The sequence below is a fragment of the Rhinoderma darwinii genome, chromosome 9 (assembly GCF_050947455.1).
Source record: "Rhinoderma darwinii isolate aRhiDar2 chromosome 9, aRhiDar2.hap1, whole genome shotgun sequence".
In the NCBI taxonomy this organism is placed as follows: domain Eukaryota; kingdom Metazoa; phylum Chordata; class Amphibia; order Anura; family Rhinodermatidae; genus Rhinoderma; species Rhinoderma darwinii.
In genome coordinates this window covers 9,242,577-9,265,872 of record NC_134695.1, presented here as the reverse complement: position 1 = coordinate 9,265,872, position 23,296 = coordinate 9,242,577, and the positions used below count along the sequence as shown (strand labels likewise).

Here is a 23,296-nt window from a genome sequence, read left to right as displayed (position 1 = left end):
ACGAAGTGAGTACTCCCGAGCGGGCAAGGAGACAGAAGCAAGCCAGGGCAAGCAAAGCAGGTCAAGCAGAACTGCAGCAAGGCAGAAGCACGGCAGAAGCAGGCTGGAGCAAGCAGCAGTGGGGCCAGGAATCCAAAAGAATTACAAGCACTGAGGGAGAGCACAGGGCAGGTAATAAAGGGCAGGGGGCGGAGCTAACTCCGAGAGACCAGGCCGCGATAGGCTCTCCCACTCCTGAGCCTGCCACCCTGGTTGGTGGGAGATGGTGTCAGTCGAACAGGTCTGGCCTCAGGTGTGGATTGATTAATCCCAGGAGTATAGCTAGATGAAGTACCTGGCAGATCCCTAACAGTACTCCCCCTTTTATGAGGGGCCACCGGACCCTTACTAAGGGGACCCGGTTTAGTGGGGAAGAGGAGGTGGAACCTCCTGATCAATACCCCAGCGTGAACATCACGGGCAGGTACCCAAGTCCTCTCCTCCGGCCCGTATCCTTTCCAATGGACCAGGTACTGGAGGGAGCCCTGGACCATCCTACTGTCCATAATCTTGGCCACCTCGAATTCCACCCCCTCAGGGGTGAGAACGGGAACAGGAGGTATCCTCGAGGGGGACCAGGACGGGGAGCAGCGTTTAAGGAGGGAGGCATGGAAGACGTCATGTATGCGAAAGGATGGGGGGAGCTCCAGACGGAAGGATACAGGGTTGAGGACTTCAATGATCTTATAAGGTCCAATGAATCGGGGAGCAAACTTCCTGGACGGGACCTTAAGGCGCAAGTTCCTGGACGACAACCAGACCAAATCCCCGACGACAAACCGGGGGTTAGCAGAACGTCTACTATCCGCCTGAATCTTTTGTGCGCTCTGGGACGCCTCTAGGTTCTTCTGAACCTGGGCCCAGACAGTGCACAGTTCCCGATGAACCTCCTCTACCTCAGGATTATTGGAACAACCAGGGGAGACGGAGGAGAACCTTGGGTTAAACCCGAAATTACAGAAAAACGGGGAGACCCCTGACGAGTTACTGACCCGGTTATTCAGGGAAAATTCAGCAAGGGGAAGGAATGAGACCCAATCGAATTGACAGTCCGAGATGAAACACCTTAAATATTGTTCCAGGGATTGGTTGGTCCTTTCCGTTTGGCCATTAGTTTCGGGATGGAAGGCGGAGGAGAAGGACAGATCAATCTCCAACTTTTTACAAAAAGCTCTCCAAAATAAGGAAACAAATTGTACCCCTCTGTCAGAAACGATATTGACAGGGGCCCCATGGAGACGCAGGATGTGTTTCACGAACAAAGAAGCTAACGTCTTGGCGTTAGGTAGCTTCTTAAGGGGCACAAAGTGGCACATCTTGCTGAAGCGGTCGACTACCACCCACACCACCGACTTGCCCTGAGATGGAGGCAAATCGGTGATAAAATCCATGGAGATATGGGTCCAAGGTCTCTGGGGAATGGGCAAGGAACGTAGTAGGCCCGCAGGTCGGGACCTAGGGGTTTTGGACCTAGCGCAAACCTCACAAGCGGCGACGTAAGCCCTAACATCTTTAGGCAACCCAGGCCACCAATAGTTTCTGGTAATGAGGTGTTTGGTGCCCAAGATGCCAGGATGACCAGATAGAGCGGAGTCATGGTTTTCCCGGAGTACCCTCAGCCGGTATTGCAGGGGAACAAACAGTTTGTCCCCAGGGACGTTCCCGGGAGCTGCACCCTGATCAGCCGCGATATCAGAAGCTAAATCAGAATCCGTGGCAGAGACGATTATACCAGGGGGTAAAATACAAGCGGGATCCTTCTCGGAAGGAGGATTGGCCATGAAACTACGTGACAGAGCGTCAGCCTTAATATTCTTGGACCCAGCCCTATAGGTAACCAAGAAATTAAATCTGGTAAAGAATAGTGCCCACCGAGCTTGTCTAGGATTAAGCCTCCGGGCCGATTCTAGGAAAACCAGATTCTTGTGATCCGTAAGGACCGTTACCTGGTGTCTGGCCCCCTCCAGGAAGTGCCGCCACTCCTCAAACGCCCATTTAATGGCTAGAAGTTCGCGGTTGCCAATATCATAGTTACTCTCCGTGGGCGAAAACTTTATAGAGAAGTAAGCACAGGGGCGGAGATGGGTGAGGGAGCTGGTACCCTGGGACAAGACGGCCCCCACTCCCACCTCGGAAGCGTCAACCTCCACAATAAATGGCTCCACTTGGTTGGGCTGAATCAGCACGGGGGCCGAGATAAAGCACTTCTTGAGAGTCTCAAAGGCCTGGACGGCCTCAGGGGGCCAATGGAGGACATCGGCACCCTTGCGGGTGAGGTCCGTAAGAGGCTTAGCGACGACCGAGAAGTTGGCAATAAATCTCCTGTAATAGTTGGCGAACCCTAAAAAACACTGTAACGCCTTAAGGGAGGCAGGTTGGACCCATTCCGCCACAGCTTGAACCTTGGCAGGGTCCATGCGGAATTCATGAGGAGTGAGGATTTGCCCTAAAAATGGTATCTCCTGTACCCCAAAGACACATTTTTCAGTCTTAGCAAACAGATTATTCTCCCGAAGGACCTGGAGCACCTTCCTGACATGCTCCACGTGGGAGGACCAGTCCTTGGAAAACACCAGTATGTCATCAAGGTACACAACAAGAAATATCCCCAGGTAATCTCTTAGGATTTCATTAATAAAATTCTGGAAGACAGCAGGGGCATTACACAACCCAAAGGGCATGACCAGGTATTCGAAATGACCCTCGGGTGTGTTGAACGCAGTTTTCCACTCATCCCCCTCTTTGATGCGGATAAGGTTATATGCCCCCCGTAGATCGAACTTAGAAAACCACTGGGCTCCCTGAACCTGATTAAAAAGATCCGGAATCAAAGGAAGTGGGTACTGGTTCCTTACGGTGACCTTATTCAGGTTACGATAATCAATGCACGGCCTAAGACCACCATCCTTCTTCCCCACGAAGAAGAAGCCAGCACCTACAGGAGAAGTCGAGGGGCGAATGAAACCCTTGGCCAGGCATTCTTGGATATATACCCTCATCGCTTCACGTTCAGGACATGAAAGATTAAATATCCTACCCTTAGGAACCTTGGCACCAGGCACCAAATCGATGGCGCAATCGTAATCTCTATGGGGGGGCAACACCTCAGAGGCCTCCTTGGAAAACACATCGGCGAAGTCCTGAACAAACTCAGGAAGCGTGTTTACCTCCTCCCGGGGAGAAATAGAGTTAACAGAAAGACATGACATCAGGCATTCACTACCCCATTTGGTGAGATCCCCAGTATTCCAATCAAACGTGGGATTATGCAACTGCAACCAGGGAAGACCTAATACCAGATCAGACGATAATCCCTGCATCACCAGTACAGAGCACTGCTCCAAATGCATGGAGCCAACCAGGAGTTCAAAAACAGGGGTATGCTGAGTAAAATAACCATTAGCAAGGGGGGTTGAGTCGATTCCTACTACAGGGATAGGATAAGGTAAATCAATACAAGGCATCTTTAGAGACATAGCAAATTCCACAGACATGATATTAGCAGATGAAACAGAATCCACGAAAGCACTGCCCGTGGCAGACCGGCCAGCAAACGAGACCTGAAAGGGAAGCAAAATTTTATTGCGTTTCACATTAACGGGAAATACCTGTGCGCCCAAGTGACCTCCCCGATGATCACTTAGGCGCGGAAGTTTTCCGGCTTCTTATTCTTGCGCCTGGGACAGGTGTTCAGTAGATGCTTGTCGTCCCCACAGTAGAAGCAGAGACCATTCATTCTGCGAAACTCCCTACGTTGTCGAGGGGACATGGAGGCCCCGAGTTGCATAGGTACCTCCGAGTCCTCCGTGGAGGGGCGAGGAGACGGGACCTCGGGGGGAATCGCAGAAAGGTCAGAGGGGAGCACACTGAAGCGTTCTAGCTGACGTTCCCTGAGACGTCGGTCAAGTCGTACTGCTAGGGCCATAACCTGGTCAAGGGAGTCAGGCGAGGGGTAGCTAACCAGCAAATCCTTCAGGGCGTCAGATAATCCTAACCTAAACTGGCACCTTAGGGCCGGATCGTTCCACTGAGAAGCTACGCACCACTTCCTAAAATCAGAACAGTATTCCTCAACCGGTCTCCTACCCTGACGTAAGGTCACCAGCTGACTCTCGGCTAAAGCAGTCCTGTCAGTCTCGTCGTAAATGAGTCCGAGGGCAGAGAAAAAACGATCAACAGAGGAAAGTTCAGGGGCGTCAGGAGCCAAGGAGAAGGCCCACTCTTGGGGCCCTTCCTGGAGTCGGGATATGATGATACCCACCCGCTGGTTCTCGGAACCTGAGGAGTGGGGCTTTAGGCGGAAATACAGTCTGCAACTCTCCCGGAAGGAGAGAAACGTCTTACGGTCCCCTGAAAACCGGTCAGGTAACTTGAGGTCGGGTTCTAGAGGTGAGGTGAGGGGTACTACTAAAGCAGCGTCACCCTGATTGACCCTTTGGGCCAGGGCCTGGACCTGTAGGGAGAGGCCCTGCATCTGCTGGGTCAGGGTCTCAAGGGGGTCCATGATAGCGTCAGCGTAGGAGAAAGGGTAGACTAGGTAAGGGCTTGTAATTATGTAATGGCAGGAAGGAGGTGAAGGGAAAGTGAGCCCTAATCTACCCACCGCCCTGTCCCTGCCTACTTGCAACGACCCGCCCTAGGCGACGAGGTACAACTGGGCGGCGGTCCCTACGCTGGCTAAGTGCACAGGAAGACAAACGGGGAACACGCAAGGGAAGGGGCAGTAGCCACGGAACGCCACGAGGAAACGGGGCGGCGAACGAACAGTCAGGACCTGGACGAAGTGAGTACTCCCGAGCGGGCAAGGAGACAGAAGCAAGCCAGGGCAAGCAAAGCAGGTCAAGCAGAACTGCAGCAAGGCAGAAGCACGGCAGAAGCAGGCTGGAGCAAGCAGCAGTGGGGCCAGGAATCCAAAAGAATTACAAGCACTGAGGGAGAGCACAGGGCAGGTAATAAAGGGCAGGGGGCGGAGCTAACTCCGAGAGACCAGGCCGCGATAGGCTCTCCCACTCCTGAGCCTGCCACCCTGGTTGGTGGGAGATGGTGTCAGTCGAACAGGTCTGGCCTCAGGTGTGGATTGATTAATCCCAGGAGTATAGCTAGATGAAGTACCTGGCAGATCCCTAACAAAATCATTATTTCTAACCTTGTGAATGTCTTGACTATATTTTCTAGTCATTTTGCAACTCATTTGATAAATATAAGTGTGAGTTCTCATGGAAAACACAAAATTGTCTGGGTGACCCCAAACTTTGAACGGTAGTGTAAGTTCCTGATGCTGCCCGGCATCAGCTTCTTAAATGAGTGGGGCTGGGGTGATGAAGGAGCCGGGGAGGGGAGAAGGGGAGCCCTGAGGTGAGTATGTGTGTGTGTATTTTTTTGGGGGTCAACGGGGGGAGTTTATGTTGCATGGCCCGGCCAGAAAATGTGACAGAAAATGTGACACATTTATTAAGAGGCTTTTGCCTCTCAATAAATGTGTCAGAGTTTACTCCAACTTTTCAGTCTATTAAGACTGGCGTATAAAACGCCAGTGTTATCAAATTCCCCCAATTGTTAAGACATCTTCATGTGAGGGGCTTTATAATGGGAAGGTCATTTAAATTAGAAGCAGCTGCACCATAGTAACATAAAATGAGATCATTTATCAATTGTGTAAGAAATGATGTGCTCTGTATTGGCATATTATTAATGCAATCTAATACGACTCTCAGCTGTTGAGTACTCCAAGCCTCTACTGAAAGCATTATTTCATGGGTGATCTGTAATGCTTCATTTTCCCTGCATCCTCATTGCAGTAAAAACAAGCAAACACACAGAAGTTCCCTATGTTGATACCATGTAAGCATTCATCAGACATCTGAATGGAGGACAGATTGTCGGCAGGAAAAGTTCAGGAATGCAGGGTTACATTTGTGTGAGGTTCTGCACAAAGTAGAATTTTACAATATATAGTATTAAATTTGAAGTAACATTATTTATGCTATTTATTGACCATGAAATATGTTTTATAGGCATTCCCATGCATTTCGACTGGCGTCTTTGGTGAGTGTTGTTTCTGTTGTTTTTGTTGTTTGTACTTTTTTTTTTACAATAGTTTCTTAGCAGTAAAACTGTTGTTTCCATAGGATACCCTGCTGAGGAGGCCGCCGAAGTGGCGCTTGGATCTATTAGGAGCTATCTGGAGGAGAAAAAAGACAAGGTGAGAGCCATGATGAGACAAAAATACAAAAAACAAAGAGAAGGAAAGTGGTGAACAAATGAAATAGACAATAGAACTGCATTGATAAACATGATCAGAGGGAGATATAGATTTAAAGGGAATGTATCATCCGCAAATGACCGGTTGTTTAAATCTAGTTTTTGTGTTAAATATATATATATATATATATATATATATTATGTGACAACTTGGGGTAAATTTAGCTCAGAATCGCCATCTCCAGGGTGAGATGGTTGACACATATAGAAAGTTCACTCCAACTCGAATAAAGGTTTAAACCAGCCGCAGCAGGCTTTATTGTCTTCAACACAGCAAGCAGTGTTACAACAAAAAACATACAAAATAAACCATAGGCCGTCCAGCCTCTAACTAACACATTCAGTGTCCCTCACTACGAAACACTGAGCCTTGTGCCCTCAAAACATAGGCAGTTTTACCTTACACGTTGGTGACTCTCACAGGCTAGCATGCCTGTCTTCCCCAGACTGAGAGCCCTGTGTGAACTGCACACACCTCAATTAAAGAGCCGCCTCAAGTGGAGCCTAGCTAGGCTCATCAGACAGCCCAATACATGGACTGTCTGTATGGAGTGGAAGCCCACCCTTCTCCTTCACACTCCAGCAAACCAGGCACTATTCCGGGCTTTACAACCAAGCAACAGCAGAGAAAACCCTCTCTGATGTACATGTTCCCTGGTTGCTTGAAACCTGACAGTTTCTGCACTGTCCAGTAGCTGCACTGCTACAATATATATATATATATATATATATATATATATATATATATATATATATATATGTATATATACATGAAGTTAGGTCCAGAATTAATCGGACATTTGGCGTTTTAGCTGTTTACCAAAACGTATTGAATATACAGTTGTATAATTAATATGGGCTTGAAATGCAGACTCTCAGCTTTAATTTGAGGGTATTCATCGTAATTTGAGAAAGGGTTTAGGAATTACAGCTCTTTAATATATAGCTGCCTTTTTTTCATGGGACCAAAGGTAATCGGACAATTATCTCAAAAGCTATTTAATGAGATGCATGGGCTATTCCCTCATTTAATCCATCATCAATTAAGCAGGTAAAAGGTCTGGTGTTGATTCCAGGTGTGGCATTTGCATTTGGAAGCTGTTGTTGTGAACCCACAACATGAGATGAAAGGAGCTCTCAATGCAAGTGAAACAGACCATCGTTAAGCTGAAAAAAAAAGAAGAATTCCATCAGAGAGATATTACAAATGTTAGGTGTGGCCAAATCAACAGTTTGGCACATTCTTGAAAAAAAAGAGCACACTGGTGATCTCGTGAACTCCAAAAGACATCCGCGGAAGACAACAGTGGTGGATGATCGCAGAATCCTTTCCATGGTGAAGAAAACCCCCTTCACAACCCAAGTAAAGAACACACTCCTGGAAGTAGGTGTATCAGTATCTAAGTCTACCATGAAGAGAAGACGTCATGAGAGCAAACACAGAGGGTTCACCACAAGGTGCAAACCATTAATCAGCCTCAAAAATAGAAAGGCCAGATTAGACTTTGCCAAACAACATCTAAAGAAGCCAGCCCAGTTCTGGAACAGCATTCTTTGGACAGATGAAACTAAGATCAACCTGTACGAGAATGATGGGATGAAGAAAGTATGGAGAAGGCTTGGAACGGCTCATGATCCAAAGCACACCCCATCCTCTGTAAAACATGGTGGAGGCAGTGTGATGGCATGGGCATGCATGGCTACCAAAGGCACTGGGTCACTAGTGTTTATTGACGATGTGACTGAAGACAGAAGCAGCCGGATGAATTCTGAAGTGTTCAGGGATATACTTTCTGCTCAGATTCAACCAAATGCAGCAAGATTGATTGGACGTCGTTTCACAGTACAGATGGACAATGACCCAAAACATACTGCTAAAGCAACCCAGGAGTTTTTCAAGGCAAAGAAGTGGAATATTCTGCAACGGCCAAGTCAATCATCAGATCTCAACCCGATCGAGCATTCATTTCACTTGCTTAAGGGAATGTGTCGCAGGAATTAATTTTTTTTCTGTTAAACAATTAGTATTTAAGTGATTACACATTGTTTTAATTTTTTTTCATTTTTTCACAAGTCAGTAAATATTATAAATTAGATTCTAATTTATAACATTTCCATGTGCTAGCCACTAGAGGGAGCAGTTCCCAAAATTGCAGCATGGTCACTGTGGTAAAGCAACCTCATTGATTTATGCTGCAAATTTGGGGTGGACACACTCTCCTCTAGTGTCCTCACACAATCCCCCCTCCCTTCTTCTGGCTATTGCCAGGAGAAGGAGGGGTTTGAATGTCTTCAAACCTCCTACACTGTGTGCCGCTATTTTCTGAGCGACTGCACAGTGCTAGGAGGACTCAGCAGACAGTATCACACAAACATACACGCACATAATACACACATCATACACGAACATAATACACACATCATACACGAACATAAATTACCTGCTCCTGCCGCCGCCTCCGCTGGTCTACGCTCTTCTTCCTTGCACCTTCGCTTCGTTGAACATATGGCCGGAAGCCGCGGCCGGAAGTTGTCATCTTACTGTCTGGCAGCGGCTTCCGGTCCACATGAAAATGGCGCCGGATTTCGCTCTACGAACGAGCTTCGTTTTGATCTGTGTAGGAGAGCGCCGCATGCGCCATTCCCACACAGACGGCGCATGCTTCTGAGAATGGAACGGCTCCCGTTCGCATTCTCTATGGGGTTGTATGTGCCGTATAGCATCTCTGCATGTGTCGACACATACAGAGATGAAAAAAAATGGCAGCCCCTATAGAGAAGTAAAAGTAAGAACACAGTAAAAAGTAAAACATGGAACACAAATAAATAAAATTGATGTTAATATCATATTAAAAGCAATATAATTAAAAATAAATAAATCATGGCACCTTCCCTTTAAGACAAAACTTAAGGCAGAAAGACCCATAAAGAAGCAACAACTGAAGACAGCTGCAGTTTAGGCCTGGCAAAGCATCACAAAGGAGGAAATCCATGGGTTCCAGACTTCAGGCAGTCATTTCCTGCAAAGTATTCTCTAACAAAGTATTAAAAAAACAAAACATTTTATTTATGGTAATGTTAACCTCTTCACGTGCTGCTCCGCAATAGTACGTCCTTCAGAGGGGTTAGTTCCCGCATCCAGACGTACTATTGCGGAGTAGTTCCCGGCGCACACTGTCCTAACGGACAGTGTCCGGGAACCGGGAGGTCAGGTGTCCCCGACAGCTGACACTCCAGCCTTGCCGGTCAGCGGACCATCGCCGCTGATTTCGGCAATTATCCCCATAAATGCGGCGACGGATTGCCGTCGCCGCATTTAAGTGGTTTGAAGCACATCGGCAGCCCCCACGAAGTGATCGTGGGGGCTACCGATGCTTGTCACGGCAATCGGAGGTCAGACAATGACCTCCGGGTTGCCATGTATGGAAGCCTCGGAGGAGCAGCCTCCGGCCGGTCCTCTGAGGCTTCCTGTCAGTGTGACTGTCACGTCACAATGACAAGAGTACATTACACTACATAGGTAGTGTAATGTACTCTAGTAGCGATCAAAGCTGCAAGTCTAAGTGTCCCCTAGTGTGACAAGTGAAAAAAGTAAAAAAAGATAATAAAAATGTTTTAAAAAAAGTGTAAAAATTAAAGTTATAAGTTATATAAACAAACACTGCATTTTTTACCTATAATAAGTCTTTCATTATATGAAAAAAATGAACATGTTAAAAAAAGTACACATATCTAGTATCACCGCGTTCGTAACGACCCCAACTATGAAACTATAATGTTATCTTTCCCGCACGATGAACACCCCAAAAAAAAAATCAATAAAAAACTACACCAGAATTTTTTAATAAAAAGTGATCAAAAAGTCACATGTACCCGAAAATAATACCGATAAAAACTACAACCCGTCCCGCAAAAAACAAGCTCTTACACAGCTTTTTTGACTGAAAAATAAAAAAGTTACGGCTCTCAGAATATGGTGACACAGAAAATTAATTATTTTATAAAAAAGTGATTTTATTGCGAAAACGCTGCAAAACATAAAAAAAACCTATATACATATGGTATCGCTGTAATCGTACCGACCCGCAGAATAAAATATAATGGTCATTTATAGTGCACGGTGAACTCCGAAAAAAATAAACTAAGAAATATTGTCAGAATTGCTTGTTTTTGGTCACCCGGCTTGCAAAAAAATGTAATAAAAAGTGATAAAAAAAAAATCGCATGTACCCCAAAATGGTACCAATGAAAAGTACAGATTGTCCCGCAAATAATAAGCCCTCACGCAGCTCCGGTGGTGAAAAAATAAAGACGTTCTGGCTCCCAGGAATATGGCGATGCAAAATGTGCAGTGTTTTCTAAAAGCGGATAAGATCCGACACCATTTATCAGTGCAACACTGGCCACATATCTATGAATTATTATTTATTTACCGCATTTTTATACCCTCTTATTATGCCCTGATGTTCTCCGCACAGCTTACATATGCCCCCTCATTATAAACTGAAATACCAGCAAAACCCCAAACAGAAAAACTACCAAGCAAAATCTGCGCTCCAAAAGCAAAATGGCGTTCCCTCCCTTCTGAGCCCTGCAGCGTGCCCAAGCAGCAGTTTGTGCCCACATATATGGCATCGCCATACCCGGGAGAACCCGCTTAACGCTTTATGAGGTATTTGTCTTCAGGGGCACAAACTGGGCACGACATATTATGCACTAAAATGGCATATCAGTGGAAAATTGCAATATTCACACCATCCGCTGTGCATTAACCCCTTTGAGCACTATGACTTAATAGCACGTCATGGTGTGGGGGTGATGTATGGAGCGGGCTCACGTGCTGAGCCCGCTCCATGCACTGCGGGTGTCAGCTATGTATTACCGCTGACACCCGGGACTAACGGACAGGAACAGCGATCGCGCTGTTACAGGAGTCTGTAAAATAACAATACACTGCAATACATTAGTATTGCAGCATATTGTACCCGCGGATCCAATGATTGCTTGTACAAGTCCCCTAAGGGGACTAATAAAATGTGTAGAAGAATTAAAGTTATTAGTAGTGAGAAAGAAAAAAGTTTAAAGTTAAAAAAAAACCTTTTCCCATTTTTCTTCAAAAGTAATGTAAAAAAATAAACAGAATTGATATCGCTACGTCCGTAAAAGGCCGAACTATTACAATATACCATTATTTAACTCGCACGGTGAACACCGTAAAAAACGTAAATAATTTAAACTGCCAAAATTGCTGTAGTTTTCGTTTTTACCGCACGGCGAAAGCTGTAAAAACGAAAACCCCAAAAAATGGAATCCGATTTTTTTCCTATATTCCTATGTTTTCCTATTTTTTTTCTGTTTCCCAGTACTTTTTATGGAAACTACAATTCCTCCCGCAAGAAATAAGCCCTCACATTACTCTACTGACGGAAAAAGAAAAAAGTTATGGCTCTTGGAAGGCGGGTAGTGAAAAATGAAAATAAGAAAGCAAAAAATGGATCAGTCCTGAAAGGGTTAATTCATTTCTAATGAAAAAAATGTATGACTACATGTGGGGTATTTCCGTACTCGGGAGAAATTGCTTTATAAAAATTGGTTGTTTATTTCTCCTTTATCCCTTGTGAAAATGAGAAAATTCAACATTTTAGTGGAAAAAAATTGTGATATTAATTTTCTCCGCCTAATTCTAATAAATTCTGCAAAAGACCCGTGGAGTCTAAATCCTCACTATACCCCTAGAAAAATTCCTTGAGGGGTGTTTCCAAAATGGGGTAACTTGGGGGGCTTCCACTGTTTTGGTCCCTCCAGGGCGTTGCAAAGGCGGCATGACACCGAAAAACAATCCAGCAAAATCCGTGCTCCAAAATCCAAATGGCGCTACTTCCCTTTTGAGCGCTGCCATGGGTCCAATCAGCAGTTTATTAGCACATATGGGGTATTGCCGTAATCAGGAGAAAATGCTTTACAAATGTTGTGGTTCTTTTTTTCCTTTATTCCTTGTAAAAAGTTAAAATTTCTTTGCTTTTTCAGAAACAAAGTTGATTTTCATTTTCACTGCCTAATTCCACTAATTTCTGCAAAAAAACCTGTGTGTTTAAAATGCTAACTATACCCCTAGATAAATTCCTTGAGAGGTGTAGTTTCCAAAATGGGGTCACTTTTGGGGGGTTTCCCTTGTTTTGGTCTCTCCAGGGCGTTGCAAACGCGACATGGCACCGAAAACCAATCCAGCAAAATCCAAATGGCACTCCTTCCCTTCTGAGCCCTGCTGTGGGTCCAAAGAGCAGTTTATTACCACATATGGGATATTGCCGTAATCGGGAGACATTGCTTTACATATGTTGGGGTGCATTTTCTTTATTATCTCTTGTAAATATAAAAAATGTCTATGTTTTTTCAGATTTTCATTTTTACTAATTCTGATAAATTTAGCGAAATAACTGTGCAGTCAAAATGCTAACTATACACTTAGATAAATTCCTTGAGGGGTGTAGTTTCCAAAATGGGGTCACTTTTGGGGTGTTTCCACTGTTTTGGCACCACAAGACCTCTTCAAACCTGACAAGGTGCCTAAAATATGTTCTAAAAAAAAGGAGGCCCAAAATCCACTGGTGCTCCTTTGCTTCTGAGGCCAGTGCTTCAGTCCTTTATCACACTAGGGCCACATGTGGGATATTTCTAAAAACTGCAGAATCTGGGCAATAAATATTGAGTTGCATTTCTCTGGTAAAACCTTCTGTGTTACAAAAAAAATGTATTAGAAATGAATTTCGGCAAAAAAAATAAAATTGTGCCCACATATATGGCATCGCCATACCCGGGAGAACCCGCTTAACGCTTTATGAGGTAAAATTTGTAAATTTCACCTCTACATTGCTTTAATTCCTGTGAAATGCCTAAAGGGTTAAAACACTTTGTGAATGCTGATTCGAATACCTTGAGGGGTGCAGTATTCAAAATGGGGTGACTTCTGGGGATTTTCTAATATATAAGGCCCTCAAAGCCACCTCAGAGCTGAACTGGTCCCTGAAAAAATAGCCTTTTGAAATTTTCTTTAAAATATGAGAAATTGCTGCTAAAGTTCTAAGCCTACGTTTAAATTTAGAAAAATGCTAATTTTTGCAAATTTTTTCTAAATTGTGTTTTTTTCAGAAATAAATACCAAAATTATCGACATTTTTTCACTAACATAAAGTACAACATGTCACGAGAAAACAATCTCAGAATCGCTTGGATAGGTAAAAGCATTCCAACGTTATTACCACATAAAGTAACACGTCAGATTTTAAAAAATTGGCTGGGTCCTGATGGCCAAAACAGGCTGGGTCCTGAAGGGATTAATCTGTCCAATTACCTTTGAGCCCCTGAAATGAGGAGGCTGTGTAGAAAAATGGTTGCAATTCCTAAACGATTCACAGGATATTTTTGTTCAACCCCTTGAATTAAACCTGAAAGTCTACACTTTAATTGCATCTCAGGCGTTTCATTTCAAATCCAATGTGGTGGCATACAGAGCCCAAGTCATTAGGATTGTGTCACTGGCCAAGTAATTCAAGACCTAATATATATACATATAGCACTGTGCAAACTTTTTGCGCAGTTGTGGAAAAATTCTGCAAAATAAGAATGCTTTGAAAAGTAGAAGTCTTAATAGTTAATAGTACAAAGTGAATGAACAGAAGAGAAATCTAAATCTAATGAATATTTGGTGTGACCACACTTTACCTTCAAAACAGCATCAATTCTTCTAGGTACACTTGCACAAAGTCATGGATTTTGTAGGAACATAGTCAGGTGTATGATTAACCAATTATACCAAACAAGTGATAATGATCATCATTTTCATATGTAGATTGTAATACATTCATTACCGTAACAGAAACAGCTGTGTAGGAGGCTTAAAACTGGATGAGGAACAGCCAAATTCTGCTACAAAGATGAGTTTGTGGAAGACCGTTTCATGTCGCAGGTCCACCATGGCGAGGCTGAGCAGAGGTACAAGACACAAGGTAGTTATACTACATAAGCAAGGTCTTTCCCAGTAAAAGATTTCAAAGCAGACTGGGGTTTCAGATGTGCTGTTCAAGCTCTTTTGAAAAAGCACTAATAAACAGGCAACATTGAGGAACATAGATGCAGTGGTCGGCAAAGGAAACTGTGAATATGTCCAGCAGTGCAATCAGCTCAGAACTGGCAGAAACCAGTGGGACCCAGGTACACCCATCTACTGTTCGGAGAAGTCTGAACAGAAGTGGTCTTCATGGAAAAATTGCGCCTAAAAAGCCATACCTTCGATTTGGAAACAAGGTCAAGCGACTTAACTATGAACGAAAATATAGGAACAGGGGTGCAGAAAAATGGCAGCAGGTGCTCTGGGACTGATGAGTCACAATGTGAAATATTTGGCTGTAACAGAAGGCAGTTTGTTCACCGAACGGCTGGAGAGCGGTACAATAATGAGTGTCTGCAGGCAACAGTAAAGAATGGTGGAGGTTCCTTGCAAGTTTGGTATTGCATTTCAGCAAGTAGCGTTGGGGATTTGGTCAGGATTAATGGTGTCCTCAATTCTAAGAAATACAGGCAGATACATATCCAACATGAAATACCATCAGGCTGGCATCAGATTGTCTCCCAATTTATTCTGCAGCAGGGCAACGACCCCAAACATACAGCCAAATGTCATTAAGAACTATCTTCAGTGTAAAGAAGAATGAGGATCTCTAGAAGTGATGTATGGCCCCCACAGAGCCCTGATCTCAACATCATGGAGTCTGTCTTGGATTACATTAAGAGACAGAAGGATTTAAGGAAGCCTACCTCGACAGAAGATCTGTGGTATATACTCCTAGAAGAATTGATGCTGCTTTGAAGGCAAAGGGTGGTGACACTGATTTGATTTAGATTCCTCCTTTATTCATTCACTTTGCATTTTGTTAATTGATAAAAAAAACAACAACTATAAACACTTCTATTTATTAACCCCTTCAGGACCAAGCTCATTTTGACCTTCAGGACCAGACCCATTTTTTCAAATCGGACATATTTCACTTTATGTGGTAATAACTCCGGAATGCTTTTACCTATCAAAGCGATTCTGAGATTGTTTTCTCGTGAGACATTGGACTTTATGATAGTGGAAAAATTTGGTCGATAAATTCAATATTTATCAGTGAAAACACCAAAATTTTGTGAAAAATTGCAAAAATTAGCATTTTTCTAAATGTAAATGTATCTGCTTGTAAGACAGGCAGTTATACCACACAAAATTGTTGCTAATTAACATCCCCCATATGTCTACTTTATATTTGCATCGTTTTTTGAACGTCCTTTTATTTTTCTATGACATCACAAGGCTTAGAACTTTAGCAGCAATTTCTCACATTTTCAAGAAAATTTCAAAAGGCGATTTTTACAGGGGCCAGTTCAGTTGTGAAGCGGCTTTTAGGGCCTTATATATTAGAAACCGCCAAAAAGTCACCCCGTTTTAAAATCTTCACCCCTCAAAGTATTCAAAACAGCATTTAGAAAGTTTATTAACCCTTTAAATATTTCACAGAAATTAAATCAACGTGGAGGTGAAATTTTCAAATTTCATTTTTATTTTGCAGAAATTCATTTTTAATCTATTTTTTTTGTAACACAGAAGTTTTTACCAGAGAAACGCAACTCAATATCTATTGCCCAGATTCTGCAGTTTTTAGAAATACCCCACATGTGGCCCTAGTGTGGTAATGGACTGAAGCACAGGCCTCAGAAGCAAAGGAGCACCCAGTGGATTTTGGGCCTCCTTTTTATTAGAAAATATTTTAGGCACCATGTCAGGTTTGAAGGGCTCTTTCGGTGCTAAAACAGTGGAAATCCACCAAAAGTGCCCCATTTGGGAAACTACACCCCTTGAGGAAATTATCTAGGGGTCTAGTGAGCATTTTGACCCCGCAGGTTTTTTGCAGAAATTATTGGAAGTAGGCCGTGAAAATTAAAATCTACATTCTTTCAAAGAAAATGTAGGTTTAGCTAATTTTTTCTAATTTCCACGAGGACTAAAGGAGAAAAAGCACCACAACATTTGTAAAGCAATTTCTCTCGAGTAAAACAATACCCCACATGTGGTAATAAATGGCTGTTTGGACCCACGGCAGGGCTTAGAAGGGAAAGAGCGCCATTTGGCTTTTGGAGCTCAAATTTAGCAGGAATGGTTTGCGGAGGCCATGTCGCATTTGCAAAGCCCCTGAGGGACCAAAACAGTGAAAGCGCCAAAAAAGTGACTCCATTGAGAAAACTACACCCCTTGAGGAATCCATCTAGGGGTGTAGTGAGCATTTTGACCCCGCAGGTGTTTCATAGATTTTGTTAGAATTGGGCAGTGAAAATAAAAAAAATCCTTTTTCTTCAATAAGACGTAGCTTTAGCTCAAAATTTTTAATTTTCTCAACAAATGAAGGAAAAAAAGAACCCCAACATTTGTAACACGTGGTCATAAACTGCTGTTTAGACAAACGGCAGGGCTCAGAAGGGAAGGAGCGCCATTTGCTTTTGGTGTACAGATTTTGCTGCATTTGGTTTCTGGTCGCTATGTTGCATTTGCAAAGTCCCTGTGGAACCAAAACAGTTCCCCCCAGAAGTGACCCCATTTTGGAAACAACACCCTCAAGGTATTCACCTAGGGGTGTAGTGAGCATGTTAACCCCACAGGTGTTTTGCAGAAATTCGTGTGCACACGATGTGGGAGAGTGAAAATGGGAATTTTTCCTTAGATACGCCAATATGTGGTGCCCGGCTTGTGCCACCATAACAAGACAGCTCTCAATTTTTATGCGGTGTTTCCCGGTTTTAGAAGCACCCTACGTGTGGCCCTAATCTTTTGCCTGGACATTCGACAGGGCTCAGGAGTGAAAGAGTACCATGTAAAATTGAGGCCTAATTTGGCGACATATAAAGTATTGGTTCACAATTGCAGAGGCTCAGATGTGAAATAAAAGAAACCCCTGAGAAGTGACCCCATTTTGGAAACTACACCCCTCAAGGCATTTATTAAGGGGTGTAGTGAGCATTTTCACCCCACGTGTCTTTTCCATAAATGATTGTGCTGCCGAAGGTACAAATTACAATTTTGCCCTAGATATGCCAATTCATTGTCAAATATGTTGTGCCCAGCTTGTGCCACTGGGGACACACACCTCAAAAATTGTTAAAAGGGTTCTCCCGGGTATAGCGATGCCATATATGTGGACGTAAACAGCTGTTTGGACATGCTGTAGGGCTCAGATCAGAGGGAGCGCCTTTAGGCTTTTGGAGCGTGGAATTTGCTTGGTAATAGTTTTGTTTGGAGTATCACTGTTGTTTCCGTTTATAATGTGGGGCATATGTGAGCTCGGCAGAGTACATCGGGGCATAGTCAGGTGGTATAATAATAAGGTAAAAAAAATAATAAAATGATCCATAGATGTGTGTTACGCTGTGATCGATCCTTTCTGCACAGGCCAGTGTCGCACTGATAACTGGCGTCCTTCCTTATCCCCCTTTTGGTCCACACTCTGCACCTTTGCAGTTTGGGGAATTTTGCCGGGAAAGTGTTGTCCTGGTATAATACGGGCGCCCGCGCTTCCAGCAGATATGTTTGGGCCCTCCCCTTCCTGGTTCCCTAATTTTAGTGCCTTGATACATCGCCTTTTGAAACAGAAGAAATGTTCCCCTCGGGCCGGCACAACTGCATATTTTTCTGTCCTGAATTATTGGAGCCTTAACTTATTTTATTTTTTCATAGACGTAGTGGTATGAGGGCTCTTTTTTTTACGGGACGAGCTGTAGCTTTTATTGGTACCATATTGGGGTACATGCAACTTTTTGATCACTTGTTATCCTTTTTTTGGGAGGCAAGGTGACAAAAAAACAGCAATTCTGCCATAGCTTGTTTTTTTTTTATATACAGCGTTCACCGTACGTTATAAACTACATGTTACCTTTATTCTGCGGGTCAGTACGATCTCGGCGATACCTAATTTATAGAACTTTTTTATAACTTTTTGCACAATAAAATTACTTTTGGAAAGAGAATGTATTTCTTCTGTCGCGATGTTGTGAGAGCCATAACTTTTACATTTTTTCGTCGATGGAGCGGTGTGAGGGTTTGTTTTTTGCGAGACGAGGTATAGATTTTATAGGTACCGTTTTTGGATACTTGCGACTTTTTGATCACTTTTTATTTAAATTTTTGGAAGACGGTGACCAAAAAAACTGTAATTATGGCAGTGTTTTTGAGGGTTTTTTTTTTTACGGCGTTCAGTGCGCTGGATAAATAACATAATATTTTTATAGTTTAGGTCGATACGGTCGCAGCGATACCAAATATGTATAGCTTTATTATTTTTTTCAATAATAAATGACTTGATAACGGAAAAAGGGTGATTGTGTTTCGTGTTATTACTTGAAACTTTTATTGTATGTTTTACAACTTTTATTTTTACTTGTTTTTACACATTTTTTTAGTCCCACTAGGGGACTTGAATGTCCAACTGTTGGTTTGATGTTCTAATACATTGCACTACCTATGTAGTGCAATGTATTGGAACTGTCAGTTGTTCACTGACAGCAAGCCGATCAGGCTCCGCCTCTCGGCGGGGCCTAATCAGCTTACGTAATGGCAGACAGGAGTCCATTGTTAGGGCTCCTGTTGCCATAGTAGCAGTCGCCAGCCTTGCCATCGCGTGGCAAGGCTGCCGATTTGCTACAAACCTCTAGGATGCAGCGATCACAATGGATCGCTGCATCGAAGGGGTTAAGGCCAGGAATCGGAGCTAGCTCCGGTTCCTGGCGATAGATTGGGGTGTCCGCTGTAACATACAGTGGACACCCACTGCTGATGATGCCGGCTCAGTTTCTGAGCCGGAAGCTGAGCCGGCGCCATTTTGCCAATGGTACCGGAAGCCTCCTGGGCCCCGCCGACGACGGGGCATAGGAGGATTCCGTTACAGGCTGATCGGGAGGTAAGTATTAGCCCTCCGATCGCCTTTGCAGCCACTGGCAACCCAGCGATCACGTTGCTGGGGTGCCGGTGGCTATAAACTCCTCACATGCTGCGATCTCTATTGAACGCAGCATGTGAAGGGTTAATCGGCCGGATCGGATGCTAGTTCCGGTCCTGGCCGATACCTCAGGGTGACAGCTGTAACATACAGCTGTCACCCGGCGGTGATGTCGCTGGCTCAGCTCCTGAGCCAGCTTCATCTCCATGACGTACAGTTACGTGAAAAGGCGGTAAGCCACCAGCTTTTTTTTTTTTAACTCATTTTATTGAAAATACACAGTGCACAAGGTATGATAAACATAACATTTTGGGTGACATGCAAGAAACCCATTATTCCAATGTAACATAACCATACAAACAACAACATCGATCTCCGTTACACAATGAGAATAAGAAGTGATACATCCTTTTCCGGTATGTTATTGAGTATAACCATTACATTTATAGGAACAAAAGCAATGCAAATATATACAACCCTGTTATAAATCCTTGTACAATCCAGGACTGATCTCGTCCAACCCCCTATCGAACCTCCCCCCCCCCCAGTTGGGGCCCGCTACCCCGTCCCTGCTTCCTCAATTAAACCCCAAGACTGTTTAGGGAGGACCTGAGGTCACCTACATTAAATGATGCAATAGGCGATGAGCACCAACTACCCCACACTTCCAGGAATTTATACGGACATCCCCTATGTTTGTATACTAGATTAGCGTAAGGTATTACTGAGTTGAGCAGTGATTTCCATTGTGGAACCGTTGGGTGAAGCTCTCCCATCCAACGAAGTGCAATAGCCTTCCTGGCCATGAACAGGGTCTCCCGTAAAAATATACCTTAATAGTGTGACCAGGAATTTGGTGGGATCAGACCCAACAAACATAGCCCAGGCTCACAGGGGACTCGTTTACCTGTTACTGATGAGAGAAAGTCTGTGACCTCTCTCCAGAATTTAGATATTACCGGGCAGTGCCACACCATATGGTCAAAGTCTGCCCGATCATGCTGGTATCTTTTACAACTAGCCGAGGAAGATCTGCCCATATGCAATAGCCTGGTAGGAGTTATATAGCATCTATGGATGATATAAAGCTGCGTCATTTTATTATTAGCTGCTGGTGAAACCGCAAGGTGTGAAGTCATTGCATCAAGCCAATCCCCCTCAGTCAGGTTCGGAATCATCCCCTTCCATCTGAGTTCCACCGCACATCCCGCATGTGCTAACCTTTGAGACAGCAGGAACGTGTAAACTACTGATATCAGGCCCCGCGTTCGAAGCACCCCTATAAGGGGTAGGGAAGAAATCAAAGTCTGAGCGTGTCTGAATTGGGCCCGGAGAGTGTGATGCAGCTGTACACATCTAAATGTATCCCTCTCTGGCACCTAGAATGTATCTTGTATCTCCCTTGCTGATAACGCGTGTCCATCTCCAGTACTCAAATGCTTCATTTGTGTCACCTCTAAACCCTCCCAGAATGCATGATCCTGAAATCCCAAAAAGTGAGGTAATCCATGGTTGGACCACAACGGCAACTCCGCTACCGTATCTTTAAATTTCAGCAGTGATTTTGCATGAGCCCACACCTGCTTCGCCAGTTTAATCAACGGTAACGTATGCTTAGGGCTAAAATCATGTGGTTCTAGAACAGGCCATAGGTTAGATACTCTGAGAAAATGTGCCAAATGATGTTCGGCATTGGGCAATGGATCATCCAACAACCACAGCCTAATATATCTAAGTTGACCTGCCAAGTAGTATAAAAACACATCCGGTAGGGCCGCTCCCCCCCTCTGTTTGGGCCTCTGCAGAGTGTCTATTCTGAGCTTGTGCCTATTCTTTCCCCAGATAAATGGAGTAAAGCCACCAGCTTTAATCACGTAAATGTACGTGATTGGGCGGGAAGGGGTTAAAGCATTCTTACTTTGCAGCATTTTTCCGCAATTTCTAAATCTTTTGCACAGTACTGTGTATGTGTGTGTATATATATATATATATATATATATATATATATATATATACATACATACATACATAACCATTCAAAAGTTTAGGGTCACTTAGAAATTTCCTTATTTTTGCAAGAAAAGCACAGGTTTTTTCAATGAAGATAACATTAAATTAATCAGAAATACACTCTATACATTGTTAATATGCTAAATGACTATTCTAGCTGCAAACGTCTGTTTTTTAATGCAATATCTACATAGGTGTATAGAGGCCCATTTCCAGCAGCCATCACTCCAGTGTTCTAATGGTACATTGTGTTTGCTAACTGTGTTAGAAGGCTAATGGATGATTAGAAAACCCTTGTGCAATTATGTTAGCTCCGCTGTAAACAGTTTTGCTGTTAAGAGGAGCTATAAAACTGACCTTCCTTTGAGCTAGTTGAGAATCTGGAGCATTACATTTGTGGGTTCGATTAAACTCTCAAAATGGCTAGAAAAAGAGAGCTTTCATGTGAAACTCGACAGTCTATTCTTGTTTTTAGAAATGAAGGCTATTCCATGCGAGAAATTGCCAAGAAACTGAAGATTTCCTACAATGGTGTGTACCACTCCCTTCAGAGGACAGCACAAACAGACTCTAACCAGAGTAGAAAGAGAAGTGGGAGGCCCCGCTGCACAACTGATCAACAAGACAAGTACATTAGAGTCTCTAGTTTGAGAAATAGACTCCTCACATGTCCTCAACTTGCAGCTTCATTAAATAGTACCCGCAAAACGCCAGTGTCAACGTCTACAGTGAAGAGGCGACTCTGGGATGCTGGCCTTCAGGGCAGAGTGGCAAAGAAAAGCCATATCTGCGACTGGCTAATAAAAGGAAAAGATTAATATGGGCAAAAGCACACAGACATTGGACAGAGGAAGATTGGAAAAAAGTGTTATGGACAGACGAATCGAAGTTTGAGATGTTTGGATCACACAGAAGAACATTTGTGAGACGCAGACCAACTGAAAAGATGCTGGAAGAGTGCCTGACGCCATCTGTCAAGTATGGTGGAGGTAATATGATGGTCTGGGGTTGCTTTGGTGCTGATAAAGTGGGAGATATGTACAAGGTAAAAGGGATTTTGAATAAGGAAGGCTATCACTCCATTTTGCTACGCCATGCCATACCCTGTGGACAGCGCTTGATTGGAGCCAATTTCATCCTACAACTGGACAATGACCCAAAGCACACCTCCAAATTATGCAAGAACTATTTAGGGAAGTATCAGACAGCTGGTATTCTATTTGTAATGGAGTGGCCAGCGCAGTCACCAGATCTCAACCCCATAGAGCTGTTGTGGGAGCAGCTTGACCGTATGGTACGCAAGAAGTGCCCATCAAGCCAATCCAACTTGTGGGGGGGGACTTCTGGAAGCATGGGGTGAAATTTCTCCCGATTACCTCAGCAAATTAACAGCTAGAATGCCAAAGGTCTGCAATGCTGTAATTGCTGCAAATGGAGCATTCTTTGATGAAAGCAAAGTTTGAAGGAGAAAATTATTATTCCAAATAAAAATCATTATTTCTAACCTTGTCAATGTCTTGACTATATTTTCTAGTCATTTTGCAACTGATTTGATAAATATAAGTGTGAGTTTTCATGGAAAACACAAAATTGTCTGGGTGACCCCAATATTTTGAACGGTAGTATATATATATATATATATATATATATATATATATATATATATATATATATATATAGATCTATATATATATATATATATATATAGATAGATAGATAGATAGATAGATAGATAGATAGATAGATAGATAGATAGATAGATAGTGATTTTTTTTTTTTTTTAAAGTTCATTATTGGGCCAATTGCCTGAGTCACCTATTTACACAAAGAGATAGTAGGATGGGAACAAATTGTAGCAAAATTAAACCTTTCCATTCCCCATTGTGGGGATTTCCTTTGTGGTCTATGTTTGTTTGTGATTACTGTGCAGTCACCCAAATAGCAATGACTGCTATATTAAATGCATT

General features: G+C 43.5%; 1 protein-coding gene across 3 annotated transcripts in view; it reads left to right on the top strand.

Moving 5' to 3' along the window:
- MACROD1 (mono-ADP ribosylhydrolase 1) overlaps positions 1 to 23,296 on the top strand; it is a 1,001,762-nt gene that overhangs the window by 941,073 nt on the left and 37,393 nt on the right. For all 3 annotated transcript variants that reach the window (XM_075837241.1, XM_075837242.1, XM_075837240.1), the window contains exons 7-8: positions 6,054 to 6,084; positions 6,168 to 6,241. In XM_075837241.1, coding sequence (XP_075693356.1) covers positions 6,054 to 6,084; positions 6,168 to 6,241 — 105 coding nt within the window. The remainder of the gene's footprint in view (positions 1 to 6,053; positions 6,085 to 6,167; positions 6,242 to 23,296) is intronic.